The following is a 14,969-nucleotide window of genomic DNA, read 5'->3' on the forward strand; positions in this document are numbered from 1 at the left end:
AATTCTGAATTCATGTAAGTTTGACTGTGTGCAAACCTTTCAGACACAAACCCTCAACTTTTAGTCTGAACCCATTTTTATCAATGCAGGATGAGCCAGGCTTGGGCCCCAGTTGTGGCTCTGAATAACACAGCATCTCTTTAGTCCTCAATTTTCTCATCTGTAAAATGGGCCTAATGATAATAATGATACTTACCTCATAGGAATGTCTTGAAGATTAAGCAGGACTTGCTTCCTATAGGTTACGGGTGTGTGGTGGTTCACAGTCCCTCCTCAGCCCAGAAGCCAATTAGTGCTGAATTGTGCCACGCCCCCTCCCACCTCCCAAATCTATGCTGACTCCCTAACCCCACTGTCTCCAATTAGGGCTGCTCTTGGAAACAGGACCTTTTGAGTGTTACTGACGTTACAGACTGGGTTCTTAGTGTGGGCCAACGCAGCGTGGCTGAAGTCTCGATGGAAGGTGGGAGACAACACAGATAGGAGACAGAGAAAGAAAGCAGTAAGCCAGGGAGAGGCCTCGGAGAAAAATCAGCTCTCGGCCAACTCTGATTCTACCCAGGATCATAGTAAAATAAGTGGGTGCTGTTGGAGAAGCAGTGCTTTAGCAAGGGAGCACAAGCCATGGCCAGAGGGGACTACAGTCCCCAAAACACATGCTGCCTTGGGAATCCTGATATTTAAATTTTATTTATTTATTTATTTTTGAGACAGGATTTCTCTGTGTGGCCCCCGACTATCCTGGAACTTGCTCTGTAGACCAGGCTCGCCTCAAACTCAGAGATTCTCCCTGTTCTGCCTCTGCCTCCTGAGTGCTGGGATTAAAGATGTGGTGGCACCTTTCTGTTTTTGTTTTTAAAGATTTGATTTCATGTAGCCCAGGCTAGCCTCAAGCTCACCGTGTAGCCAAAGCTGCTCTTCCTGTCCTACCTCCTGAGTGCTGGGACGATAGACCTGCCCCGGTGTGGCAGCCTGACTTCTACTGTTGTGCACTGCATCGCCAAGCCTTGAGAAACAGTACATCAGGACGAAGACCTGACACACTCAGCTTCTCTCTGGCCTACAGTAGGCTCCGTACTTGGCACGTGATACTTCCGTTTAGGTAAACAGGAATGTTGTAGGCTCACCTTTTCCAAACCTACTTTATCTGGGATTCTTTAATGTATATAGCTCCCTCTCAACCCACCTACCCTAGATGGGAGAGAAAGGAGGTTCATGGGAACAGGAGAAGTAGACCTTATTGAATTCAGTTCCTGGGAGCAATTCCCCTGCCGTAGTCAGTAGGATTTCAGCAGTCCAGCAATTCCACCAAAGTTGCTGCTGCAACCTGGAACAGCAGCCAGAGCCTGGAGCCCGGAAGTGTTCTCTGGAGAGGTCCTCTCTACGAGCTTCTCAAAGTGGAGTGATGAACAGCCAAACAATACCAAGATCCCAAAAGCCCCAGCCTACTGTTTTGGGCTCATATGTGATGTATCTCCTCTCAGAGTCTGTACTAGGATGTGTTTCAGCCGGCAAAAACAAAGCCCCCCACAAAGTGGTTTGACTTCTTTTGTTGTTGTTGTTAGTTTTTTTTTGTTTTTTTGAGACAGGGTTTCTCTGTGTAGCCTTGGCTGTCCTGGACTCACTTTATAGACCAGGCTGGCCTCGAACTCACAGCCATCCACCTGCCTCTGCCTTCCGAGTGCTGGGATTAAAGGCGTGCGCCACCACGCCCAGTTTGTGGTTCGACTTTTAAGTGGGTAAACATCACCTGTTCTCTTACAAGTCTGTTCCCCATCCCATATTTGGGATCAAAACAAAAACATGTTTATATCCACCATAGAATGTAAGCAAGCCATCTATAAGGAGAACGTAGCTTGGCCATTTCACCTGTCGCTCAAAGCATCTACAACCAAAGACCCATATGTAGAAAACAAAAAGTAGAGGCAGAAAATTTCAAGAAACACTGGGAAGGAACATGAACGATGCTTGCACGGTAAGCTCCTTTTGGGTACAGAAGTCAGAGTCCGGACTGGAGCGATGGCTCAAGAGTAGGAGTGCTTGCCTAACAGGGAACCCAAGTTCAGTTCCCAGCTCCCACGTGGTGGCTTACAACCATCCGTAACTCCAGTCCAGGGACATGACACTCTCTCCTGACCTCTGAAGACCAGGCACACACGTGCTATACAGACATACAGGCTGGCAAAACATTCACAAACATAAATACGAAACCTTTAAAAAAAGAGTTTGTTTTTAGAAAGCCACTGAGTCAGAAGAGTTTCACCCCAAGGGGCAGAATGTGTATTGCAGACACAAAAGGAGGTAGGGCAAGTAAACCATCACTTTCAGATCCTCCTGTGACAGCTGGTCAGATGACACAGTCAAGGCTGGGGCTGGATCCCATGCTAGAAATAGCCTGGGAGGGCGTACAATGTAGCCAGATAACCCAAGGAAGTGCACTTGACCTCTACAAGTTAAACCTAAGTATTTCTTTCCATAATTAAAACCAGTTTTCTGAACTACTTCATAGACGAATTTAGGCTTTTAACCTATATCCTGTACGAGACCTAAAGGCAAGTCACAAACTACCAGTCAACACTGTTGCCAAAGTTGAGCTATGCAGGGAGTAAGACATATACAGCTGATTTATTTAGAGGACTTCGTATCAAGGGGAGGATGTAAAATCTCATTAGCACATTTTAATATTAATTACACGGTGAGCTATTCAGCCACTAATGTTCTAGTCACATCCTACTACTGTGTCCAATGCTATGATCAAAGCACGCTGAGGCAAGAAAGAGTTTATTTGGCTTTTACTTTCAAGTCGTGATCAATCGCTGAGGGAAGTCACGCTAGGAACCATGGGGGAACTCGGCTTGCTCACTCGCTCACTGGCTCACTCTTACTAGCTTTTTAATGCAGCCTAGGGACCAGTGGCTTGAAGAGTGGTGCCTCCCGCAGTGCGCAGTGGGCTGGGCCCTCGGACACCAATCAGCAATCAAGAAAATTATAGTCACAAAAATGTAAATAAAACATTCAGTAAGTCATTTTCTAAATAGAAGGCAATGTGAAAGTAAGTTCGCATGGAATACAAATCAAATATTGCAACACATTAAAAAAAGAAAAAAGAAAATTCCCCAGACGTATGTCCACAGACCAACTTGATCTACAGTAGTGGCTCTCAACCTGTGGGTTGTAACCTCTTTCAGGGGTGGAACAGCCCTTTCACAGGGGTTGCCTAAGACCATCTGCATAATCAGACATATACATTACAGTTTGTAACAGTGGCGAAATTACAGTTACGAACTAGCAGCAAACATAATTTTATTGTTGGGTCGGCACAGCACGAGGAAGGTGGAGAGCTACTACTTCGGTAATCCCTCAATTGTTTCTCTCACGACCCAGTATAGGCTGTGCTGACAATTAAGGCTGACAGCAACAGTGGATGAAATAATTTTGTTAAGATTACTCTCATCTATTGTTACGTGTGGCTTTTGAAAATTTAAATCTTCGTATCTGATACTTCTCCCCTGCCCCCAGTGCTGAGGATGGAGCTCAGGCTTGTGCACGCCAGGAAAACATTCTCCCTTTGAGCTTCGTCCCCAGGCCTTGTTTTCTCTTACAGGGTCTAAGTAGCTCAGGCTAGCCTTAACACTCAGGGTACTCTTGCCTTCACCCTTGCCTCCTGGGATCACAGGCCTGCACTGCCAGGCCTTAATGACTGTCCATTTATTTCTTAGTGCAGAAGTAGACTGTTATAAAGTAAATTTAACTCGTGATCAGTCATGTAGATGTGCAGACTCCATCTGCAGTTACAGTCACTTGAAAGGAGATGTTCAATTCTGCCTAGACATCACAGTGAAACACTGATTTAGAAATAATACAATCTTGGCTTTGGCTGAGCAAGTGTGGTGCCCTGGGTTTGGATCCCAGAACCCAAGCTAAAAATCCAGAAGACAGCCATGTGTGCTTAGAACCCTGGTTCTGTGAAGTGGAGACAGGATGGCTGAGGGCTCGCTGGACACCAGTTTTTAGTCTCAAGGAAAACCGGCAGAGTGATACACCAAATACCCAATGTCCTCCCGTGGCCTTGACATGTGCACATCCACGCAGTGAACACATGATTTAAGTGAAATACTGAAGTAAGACAGTGTTTGTAAGCTGCTTATTCTCCTCAGGCCCAGTTTCATATTCTCTAGTTGACACATATCTACCACTGTGGTAATCCAATTTATATGCTATGTATAAAAACATAATTTGATGCCGGGCGGTGGTGGCGCACGCCTTTAATCCCAGCACTCGGGAGGCAGAGGCAGGCGGAACTCTGTGAGCCTGGTCTACAAAGTGAGTCTAAGACAGCCAGGACTATAACAGAGAAACCCTGTCTTGCCAAACTAAACCAACCAACCAACCAACCAAACAAACCCACCCCAAAACCCCAAAAAAGTAACTTGGCAAAGGTAAAATAATACTTTCATTTTCTTCCTAACCTGAAGAACTGTCTATTTCTTTAACTTACAAAAACACATTGGATTTGGGTGGAAATCCAGGTCATGTAAGAAAACAACTGGTGTGAAGAAGACGGTGATTTGAAACCTACGTCTACTCCCACTATGTTACTAGCACCATCTTTTCTTTTCTCTAGTATCGCTGCCAGCTTCCTAAGAAATAAGCAAGAACTCAAGCAAATGCAGTGATCTTGAAAATCTCACCCAGACATAACTTGATCTTTTGGTGATGACGGGAAAGTCACACGATCATGGACACAGGCTGGCTACTTCTGCTCTGAGGCTCAAACTGAAGTGGCATGCTGTGAGACTTAACCTAGACAGTAATAAAATAGAGGAGTGTCCACTGCCACCTCTAGAAGAGATGGCAAATATACATCAGTAGTTTGAGATCAAGTAGAATTCAGTAGTGTATTTGGGACCTAAACTATACTTAACAAACTTTTAAGTTGCAGGTAATTTAGAATCCTTTATCATAAAAACGAAGTATCATTAGCTGACAAAATTTGGTTTACTGGAATGAGTACCTTGATCCAGTTTCACACTTTGGAGACTTTTTAATTAAAAATTTAACAGCCTGCTTCTTCTTTAAAAATGTATAAACCCATGTTTTGCAGAAAAAAATTGAACTCCAAAGTTGTTAAAGTTGGCTTTTGCGTCATGAGTCTGGTGTGTGTTTGAATCTACCTTCAGTGTAACGTGACCAGCCCACTGTACCACACGAAGGTAAAATTCAAGAGCTACCAGAAGGGCAAGCTCCTGACAGACGCTGCGACCAGTTAGTCAGTTCGACTTGTTTTGGACTGGCAGTTATACTGCCTATGAGAAATAACAGAATGCAATCAACCACCGTATCCGATGCCCCAACCTACACATGACTTTCTGTTCTAAACAAGATCATACACTAAGCTGTGGACAATGGTCCATCTTAAAGAGATACAGTAGATGAAAGTGAAACCTTCATCAATATTTAAATTATTATTATTATTTTGCTTTTAAAGACATGGTTTTTAAACTAAAGCTCATTCAAGCAGACTTTTGACTAAATGTTGGAATCTGACCACAGTTTGGTAGCACTGTGGAACCTTGGGAGGTTTTCTCCCCCTCTGAGCTTGAAAAGTGTTAACTTTTTTTGTAACATGAAGTATGGGAAGAAGAAAAGATATGTGCACACATGGGACAGAGAAACTCTGTGTCTTGGAGCATGGATTTATTATTTTGAAATCTTTTTTTTTTGAGACGTGGTTTCTCTGTGTAGCATTAGCTGCCCTGGACTCACTCTGTAGACCAGGCTGGCCTTGAACTCAGAGATCTACCTGCCTCTGCCTCCCAAGTGCTGGAATTATAGGTATGCACCACCTCGCCCGGCTTTATTTAAATATTTAAATATGAGTTGGTCTTATACATAGACAGATTGTGCCCATGTCAATACATACTCTGTTCTAATGCAGCCCAGTATAAATAATACATTGACTAGATGTCACATCTTTAAGGATCTGTAAGATGGTGGCCCAAAGAGCCATCCTGTCACTGCTGCTTGCCCAGTGGAAGAGTCAGATGCCCTCGGGTCAGCTCTGCTCCCGGCCTAGTGGGGTGGGGAGGGGTGGGTCCGGCTCCTGGGTCAGCTGCAGGTGCTGAGCTGGATCTGAAGCCCTGGCTGCTAACTGCAGAGCCTCTGTTTGCTCTTGCTGGGCATGGAGATGCTCCAGTGTTTCCTTGGAAAGTGTGATGACGTGCACTGGCTCTGTCTGTGAGGACTCCATCTGGCTGCCAATCATACCGAGGCTCTGAATGTGCTCTGTTTGCTCCTGCTGAGCGGAAAGAATCAGGCTCTGCAGTTGCTCTGGCTGCTGTGTGAGCAGGGTGAGGTTAGCAGCTGCGTCTGTGGCCATGTTCTGAGAGCTCTCCGCTGTGGCGACGATGCTGACGCCCTGGCTGGGACCTGGCATGAAGTTAATGTTGTGCACAGAGTCAGTTACAAGCAGCTGAATCTCCTGTTCCCCTGAGGTGGAGAGCTGGTACGGCTGCAGCTGAAGAATGTTCCGGACCTCATCAGCATTACTGCCAGGAACACTGCTAGGATCTGATGTGTGTTTCTCTTTGCTGTGGATTTTCAAGTGAGCCTTCAAATTGTCCAAGCGAGCAAACTGTAAGCTACACTCAGGGCAGGAGAAAGGCTTTTTGCCCGTATGTAGGATGCAGTGTCTTCTCTTGGCACTGGAGTCAGAGAAGCATTTGCCACAGATGCTGCAGGAATATGGTTTTTCTCCTCTGAAAGAAAACATACAGAAAGACTGGCTTTCTATTTCCAGGACTTTGTTGTTGTTGTTTTGTTTTTTGAGACAGGGTTTCTCTGTGTAGCCTTGCCTGTCCTCTTTGTAGACCAGGCTGGCCTTAACTCACAGAGATCTGCCTAATTCTGCCTCCCGAGTGCTGGAATTAAAGGTGTGCGCCACCACGCCCAGCTTCTTCCAGGATTTTTAGGCAGAAGCAATCCAGGCTAATGGACCGCCTAACTCTGCACCTGGACCGTGAGGGTTTACTTTCCCTTAAACCCATGTCAAAGCCTTTAACATAAGCTCTAACCCTGCTTCACACTAAAAACAAGCAAGCAGACAAACAAAAAACAAACCTAAAAAAGCACAGGAATACGACAGACTGATTCCTGTCACAGGCTCCTCCAACTTACGGACTTGGAGCGAGCCACTTCCATGTGCTTTGGCTTCAAGTCTCAAAAATGAAAAAGGGCTAAAAAAAAGGGGTAAGGTGGGGTGGCAGATGGGACAGGGCTACATGGCCTGAAATTTATAATCCTGTTGTGATATGTTTCAGAGAACAAAGTAAATGTTATATTGGTTTTAATTCTTACAGCTTCTTTTTGAAGTCTAATGGCCAAATAGGTATGTATATACTATGATTAGTATTAGTATTAAAAATTCAAGTGCTTCCTAATTATTTTTGAAGCTTTTAGAAATATACCTAAGTCCAATCTTGAAGTGATTTTTCTGAAAAAACAAAACAAAACAAAATAAAACGCTTGTTTAGAACTATTTTTTCTTTTAGATGGAATTTTCCTATGTGGCCTAGTTTGGTGCCATTCCGGCTTGACTGGCAGTCAGACAATCCCTGGGACCCACATACCTTCACCCTCTTACATACATGCAGCACCACCTTTGGGCTTCACCCTGGAGCTGGAGATCTGAACACATCCTTATTCTTATGCAACTAACAGTCATTCACTAAGCCACCACCCGAGCCCTCTACCCTGGCCGCCCCCCCCCCCCCCCCCGCAGGGTCTCTCTGTGTAGCCTTGGCTGTCTTGGACTCACTTTGTAGACCAGGGTGGTCTCAAACTCAGAGATCTGCCTGCCTCTGCCTCTCGAGTGCTGGGATTAAAGGTGTGCTCCTCCCCAGGCCCTAATGAAGATTTAAGCTTTAGACCACCTTCCCCCAATAAAAATTAAATAATGAAACCAACAACACAAGTTTTATTGGCTAGAACCAATATTGCTGATTTTGCCTAAGTTAGAAATTTAATTATTGACAAAATAAAATAATAAACCACACAGAAAATTCTACCATAGCAACAACTGGAGAAGAGGCTTGTATAGGTCACCCACAGAACACCAGAGTTCAAGGGGACCACCACGTGACAAAAATACCTGTGAACAGTTACTAAGAAGCCAGGTGTGGGGCTTATAGCTACACTGACATGTCAGTGCTCAGGTAAAGAAGCAAGAGGCCCTGTTTGAGGCCAGCACGGCCTAGTGAGCTCTGTCCTGTCTTTCCCAAACCCAGACCAGCTTACCGGTGGATTCTGATGTGGGTCTGAAGGGAACTCTTTGCTGTGAAAGATTTCCCACAGATTTCACAAGTAAATGGCTTCTCACCTTAAAAAAAGGAAAAAAGAGGCAAGCACTTATAAATATATAACCGGCATTAAAAAAACAACATCCAAACCATGTTACTCTCACAATGGGAAGCGGACGGAGGCAAACTCTGTGAGAGGGCATGAAGGATGGCAAGTGCTTCTCCACTTGCGCTCCATGCGGTGCTGAGAGGGTGTGGGGAATGAAAGCACTGATTTGCTCCTCTTGTCCCTGTGGAAGTTGTGGGCTAGGTGACCCGCTAGACAAAGGGACCCCTGAGCACTAGGGTTTAGTACTCACAAGTATACCTACCTTCCAAATATGTGCAGAATCTATTTCCCTCTTGGATCACAGCCCCCGCCAAAAGGGCCTATCGTTTCCTGGCTAGTCACTACCAACAAGGCAAACAGTGGGTGTGGGCCTCTCTACACTGACAGACCATTTCATGGTGGCAGCAAATGCTCTATTGGCCCCATCTGGGGATAGCAGCAGCTTTATAATAGTCACAGCTCTTCACGCACGCACGCACGCACGCACGCACGCACGCCCTCAAATATGTACAAAGTCTGCTATTCTAGTAACTCTGCTAAATGAATGAGCAGGAGTGGTGTAAGGCTCACATGGAATGTGCAAGTGCTCAGACCCACCACTTCACTAACAGCAACAAGGGGTTTCAGTGCTAGCTTGTACATTCCACATGCAGCAATGGACTCTCACGCCCACCACAGGCAAAGTGGAGGGATCCTAAGGTAGATGAGAAGAGTCTAGAAAAAGCTGGCAGCAACACTCGGCCTCACTAGAGAACAGCAGGGTTGAGGGTAACCTGAGATGCTCTTTCAGACTAGATCTCCGAGCTCCACCAAGCAGGGGACCAATGCATGAGGAAGCTGCATGAATCAGCACGCTCACACCGTTAACTTTTATCACTCCAAAGGCTAAGACCAGGAGGCTTTCTAACCAGAGCCGGGCCTACTCAGACCTTGGTCAGTTTCCACCTCTCACATGGACGTGCTCTACTCGTGTTTCAAATACACAAAGTTGGCAACACACACACACACACACACACACACACACACACACACACTTACACAGGGTCTTATTATGTAGCTCCTGACAGTTCAGGAGGGTGGGATGTTCAAAGTTCAGGGACCTACACTGGCGAGAGCCTTCTTACAGCTCTCATGGCAGAAGGCGGGAAAGAAAGAGGCCAGGGAGGGAGAAGGGAAAAGGATTAAACTCATTCTTCTTAGTGGTCCACTGACCCATGAACAGAGTGCTCCATTCACGAGGGTCTGACTCTTAACATTTTTATCAGCTATTGGGTTTCCAGCACTTGACGTTGGTAGGACACACTCAAACCGTAACATTGCTGAAATCTTTGACACCCTGGCTTCTGTTCTATTCTGTGTAAACTCTACCTCCTTCCTTCAACTCAGGAGGTAGAGTGAACCAATCTCCAATGGCCCCATCTAGAGATTTTTATTTATTCAGTTCTGAAACACTGACGGCCCAGCAGCAAAGAGTGCAGCTAGGAAGGAAAGTCGCACTTCAGAAAGGGTGTGCAGTGTGTTTGAGAGGGTAGGAAACTTGGAAGTGTTTGACTAACTGCTGACTGAAATGTTGCTATCAACAACACTAAGCACAGACAGGATGCTGGGAGAGTGTGGAGGATCCAGGATCAGGTCAGACTAGGAGCACCTGACAGGACACTGGGATAAGTGTGACCAATATGCAGGAGGGACAAGGGCTCACTCTGAGGAGTGTGGGCTCGGAGAAGAGCCACGGATTCCACACAGAGGTTTAAGTAGAAAGATGACATGCGCGGAGTGTGCCAGTAATGTGGGCTGTGCTGTCAGACTGTGCATGGCAGGTGCTGAGGCCTGGGTCAGGAGGTGCAGGAGACGGATGGAGAGAGGTTGAAGGGCTTGGATAGCAGAGACCAGCAGGAAGTGTGTTACTGAGGGCTTAGACAGGAACCATGGTAAAGCCACAGACATGATGATGACTCAGGAGGACATGGGCAGAGCCGACTTAGCTCCAGAGGGGCCATCCATGACCCTGCCTGTTTTCCTACTTTTTAAAGTGTGGAGTATTGACAGTTTGTCACACAAGCAATGACTGCTTTGTCCCAGGCCAATGAGCTCCTGAGCATAACGTAGCCCTTCATCCACTCTCCTGACCTGAAGACCCTCCTCTCTCTCCAGTCTGTTAAGCACCCATCCCTTGGCCCTTCCTTCTCTGCCCATCTGCCCAAGGCTGCTCACATCCTTTTCAAGACACAAAGAAAGACTTCCCTCCCAGCTCAGTGGCTGCCTGCTTTCGGTGATCTGCCCCACTCGTTGATTCACTGCAAACGGAGAGGGTTCACATCCTCACTCCCTCAGGTCTGACTGGACCACAGCTCAGATGTCCTGAGTCACCCACCACTCACTGCCTTCCTGAGTTGGGTCTCCACTCTGGGGCACAAGAGCCATCCTCCTTTCTGTGGCTCCATCACACTGTGCGAAGATTCTTTTCTTTTTGGTTTCTCGAGACAAGGCTTCTCTGTGTAACAGCCCTGGCTGTCATGGACTCACTTTGTAGACCAGGCTGGCTTTGAACTCAGAGATCTGCTTGCCTCTGTCTCTTGAGTGCTGGGATTAAAGGTGTGCGCCACCACACCCAGCTTGGCCAAATTCTTAATGGATACATACAGACTCTGCAAGGGTATGGTGTCCTGAGGGCCCAGAACACAGGAAAACTGGAACAAGCCAGATGGGGTCATCTGAATACATAGGCATAGATTCTTGGGTAGCTTCGATCCTAACCCACAGACTGAGGTTATGAATGAAACCATGACATCAACTTTGTCATCTGACTAGACAAGGTAGCCACATTAGCACGGGAGCCTAACACCATGTAAGGGACAGAGATGGTGGAGGGCTAGACCTGCTCTGCACATCAGAAGTCACTCATAAGGGTGGCTGCTGTGCAGCGAGACACAGCTGGTTCCCATGTTGACCACAGCACAGTATGCCATGCTCCAGTCTCTAATGTGGCTTCTGGGAACACTGCTGTCGAGAAAGAGGTAAGGCTGATGGAAAAGCATGGTTGGTGGTGGTAGTGCACACCTGTGACCCCAGCGCCCGCGATGCTGAGACAGGAGGACCCTTTCACAAGAACAAAACCACAAACAAACAAGCAGCCCCCCTCCCCCACAGTCATGAGTCTGCCTGGCTTCAGTTCATCCCAAGCCCGACCTGCTCCAGGTCAGGGGAGAGATCCGATTATGAGCCCATGACTCAGTTTCCTCACACCCAGCCCCAGCAGCAGCAGCTGCCTTGCTCTCTCAGGTCACCCTCCTGGGGGCAGAGAGCTAGTGTGCCTTCGGTTTCTCCAGGGCTTGGTGCACAGCAGCGCACCTGGACAGAGTGGGCACTTGAAGAGCCAGGACACAAACGCCAGTCTAGGTTTTCAAGCCAAGTGTGGCTGTGCTGGCAAAACCCCAGCTTTACATCTTGGTTCAGGGTAGGAAATGGGCTCCCGGTGCCTCTCAACACCACTGGACTGACAGCTGGAGAGAGCAGGTCCTACAGAGACCCTCAGGTCATACAAAGACCCTGTCCAAGACCCTCCCCTTTGTACCCCGATACAAGGACTACTTGCTCATAAAAACCGGAAGTCTTGTCAAGTGCAAGCCTACACCTGTGCTCTTAATACTCAGGAGGCTGAGGCAGGGGACTCCCAGTGAGTTTTTGCTGGAAGCAGCTCCTCTCTTGCACTGCTCGATAACCGGCCACTTCTGACCATGTAGTTTCCAGGGATTGGAGCTCATCCAAGCCTTGGACACTATTAAAGCCATGTGTCAGCGTGCACGTTCACAGCTGGCGTGCATCTGTCCCTGACCTCCAGGCTTCATATGCACCTGACCTACCTCAGAGCCAGCACCGGAAGCTATCTACTGGTTTGTTTCTCTCAGTTGCTTCCTCCCCCCCCACCCCCTTCACTTCTATCCACATCTAGTCATGAGCAAGGCATGCTCCTCCTCAGAACACATCCACATCCGGCTCATCTGCTGTGGCTGCCGCCGCCACGGCACTGTACCACATCCCCTTGACTGAACATCCTGAGGCTCCCATGCTTGATACAGGAAGTGATTCTACTGAAACACAGCCACACCATATCCCTCTTCTGGGCAAGGCCATCTAAGTCTTCACTGTGGCCTGATTTAAGGTAGCAAGCTCAAGGGAGTCACGGGAGTGGGGACCTGGGTGGGGTAGGGGACTGCTGAGGCTCTGTCCCAGCCAGTTCAGTCACAAGCTCAGGGTTGAAATCACAAGTTTATCTTTTGTTTTTTAAAAAGCTTCTAAAATGTTCAACACGTGCAGCTATAAGCAGAGCAACTGGACTACACGGCTTCCCGTTGTCCCTGTGGTCTGCTCGCCATGCTTCCTTCTTGCATCCTGGGGTTGGAGTAACCTTTCCCCCAGTGTGTGAAGGAGTGGGGACATCTAATAAGCTTGTTTTTAACACACACCCCTTCCACAGGTACAAGAGGGCCAGTTTGACTTCTATGACTTTAAAACCAATGCTGCCTTCTCCTCATTCCTGCCTCATTGGGAAGTGCATGGGGTGTACGTGTCGGTTCCAGAGGAGAGAGGACTTCTAGAGCTTTGGGTTGTCTGCTATGCTTTCTTTTCTAAACAATTTATTGTTATCACCTTCAGTGCTGAAGGTCCTGAGAGTGAAACACAGAACCAGACCGACACTGACACTGTGCTGCGAGATTACATGAATTTCCACACACGAACAGTGTTCATCACGTGATCTCCATTCTGTGCTGACGTACAATGGGATGCAATGTTCCCGCCCACAGCGATGGCGGCATTTTGCCTCTACTTTGGGCTTACTACACTTGTAACACATTTGTAATTAGCAGAGCAAACACGGGCTGGGGATACCAAGCGCAGCCAGGAGGGTCAGTGAGGTGGTGTGTTACCTGTGTGCGTCCGCAGATGCTTCTTTAGTTGAGACACGTCCATAAATTTTCTATGGCAGTGGTTGCACTCTGGCAGGGAGTGGCCTTGCCGCAACGATAAAAAAAGCGTCAGTGCATGAATGCTCTCCCTGCATTTCTTCAGTGATTTGTGTTAAAGCACTGCCCTGAAAGATAATCACCTTAAATCACCTTAACAACAATCAACTTCATTACCTGCTGTATCTCGGCTCTCGCCGCTAAGAGTGGGGGCCCTCCTAACCCCTAAATTCTCAAGCCCCACTCTGATGCTAAGCTGACCACAAGTGACATCCCTCCCACAACCTCCCTTGTCACTCGGCAGGAAGGAGAACAGGACTTTCAGCGGATCGGAGGCCATGGGTGAGACATCTCCTTTCAAGTGCCAGTAACAACAGCCAATCACTGAAGCCTCTTGGGCTAGTGGCACTGCTGGACACAGCAGTTCCGTGATTCTATATGTGGTTCCAAAACTACGGAGCACACGTTGAATTGAATCTTAGGCATCCCTGCAGGCCTTGAACACATTATAAGGATGATTTTGAACTTCTGATCCTCTTCCTCCGTCTTGCAGGTGCTGGGCTAACATACCCGTGCACCCATGTGTAGTTTCACCCAGGGCTTCGTTCACTCTGGGCAGGCTCCCTACTACATGAGCTGCACCGTAGCCCAGCTGTTTACCAGTCCTGTCACTCACTCTGCAAAATGAACCTTCCAGTTCACAAATCTCGTGTGCCTGCATCTCCCCCAGCACGGAGCCTTTCCTCTCACCTTGCTGGTGTCGTACCTGTATGGACCCGATAATGGCTCTTTAGCTGTCTTTTCTGGCTGAAGTATTTTCCACACTGATCACAGGTAAAAGACTTCTGCCCTGCCAAATAAAACACAAAACATTTAAATCCTGCCCCAAACTGCAAAGAATCAGGATGCTCACTGTAAGTAAACAACACAGTGCCCAGGTTCCCATTGTCTCCCAGTGATGCGAGTATCTTGTCTACACATCCAGAAGAAGCCTTTCCAGAGTGCGCAAAACTATGCAAGGCAATAGGGGGCAGTGGAGACGGGGATAGAACCGGAGGTTTCAAGGGTCCCCAAAAGGCATACAAAGAAAATTCTAAACTCTAGTGTTTTAGCCAAAGCATTCAATGCACACTGCATTGCAGCAGCCGGTTAGTAAGCTCTAGCTGAAGGCTGCTGCTGTTCAAAACAGCACATCAGCAGATGCACACTCTTGTCTCTCGGTGACACTGTGTGGTAAAGGATACCAGGCTGAGAGGACATCATTTGGATGGCAGGAAATGGGGACCTGGTGGGCTGGGACCCTCTAGTGTAAGCCCTGTTACCTGAGTGCAGGCTCATGTGCTCCAGCAGTGAGTGCTTGGTGGTCAGCGCCTTGCTGCACACGGTGCACGTGTACGGCCGCTCCCCTGTATGCATCCTGGTGTGGACCTGCAAGGAGTGTTTCTGGGCAAAGCCCTTTCCGCACTCATTACATTTGAAGGGGCGTTCCCCTGCGATCAAAGCCAAGAAGCACGGGGTAAGCAAAACCTGGGCAATTGTCTTCTTCCCAAATTAATATATACACTATTGAGTCATTTATAATGTTAAATAAGTATTTAG

At 47.5% G+C, this 14,969-nt stretch overlaps 1 protein-coding gene across 1 annotated transcript; it reads right to left on the reverse strand.

Annotated features, from left to right (window-relative positions):
* Window positions 1-2,209: 2,209 nt before the first annotated feature.
* On the reverse strand, window positions 2,210-13,470 carry LOC311593688 (zinc finger and BTB domain-containing protein 24-like). Its single transcript, XM_084775121.1, has 3 exons — window positions 13,335-13,470; window positions 8,296-8,377; window positions 2,210-6,758 (listed from the first exon to the last, which is right to left on the reverse strand). Exons 1-3 carry the CDS (start codon window positions 13,375-13,377, stop codon window positions 6,056-6,058), a joined length of 828 nt encoding a protein of 275 aa, XP_084631247.1. The 5' UTR covers window positions 13,378-13,470; the 3' UTR covers window positions 2,210-6,055.
* Window positions 13,471-14,969: the final 1,499 nt, after the last annotated feature.

The sequence above is a fragment of the Acomys minous genome (assembly GCF_964271855.1).
Source record: "Acomys minous genome assembly, chromosome: 3".
Taxonomy (NCBI): Eukaryota; Metazoa; Chordata; class Mammalia; order Rodentia; family Muridae; genus Acomys; species Acomys minous.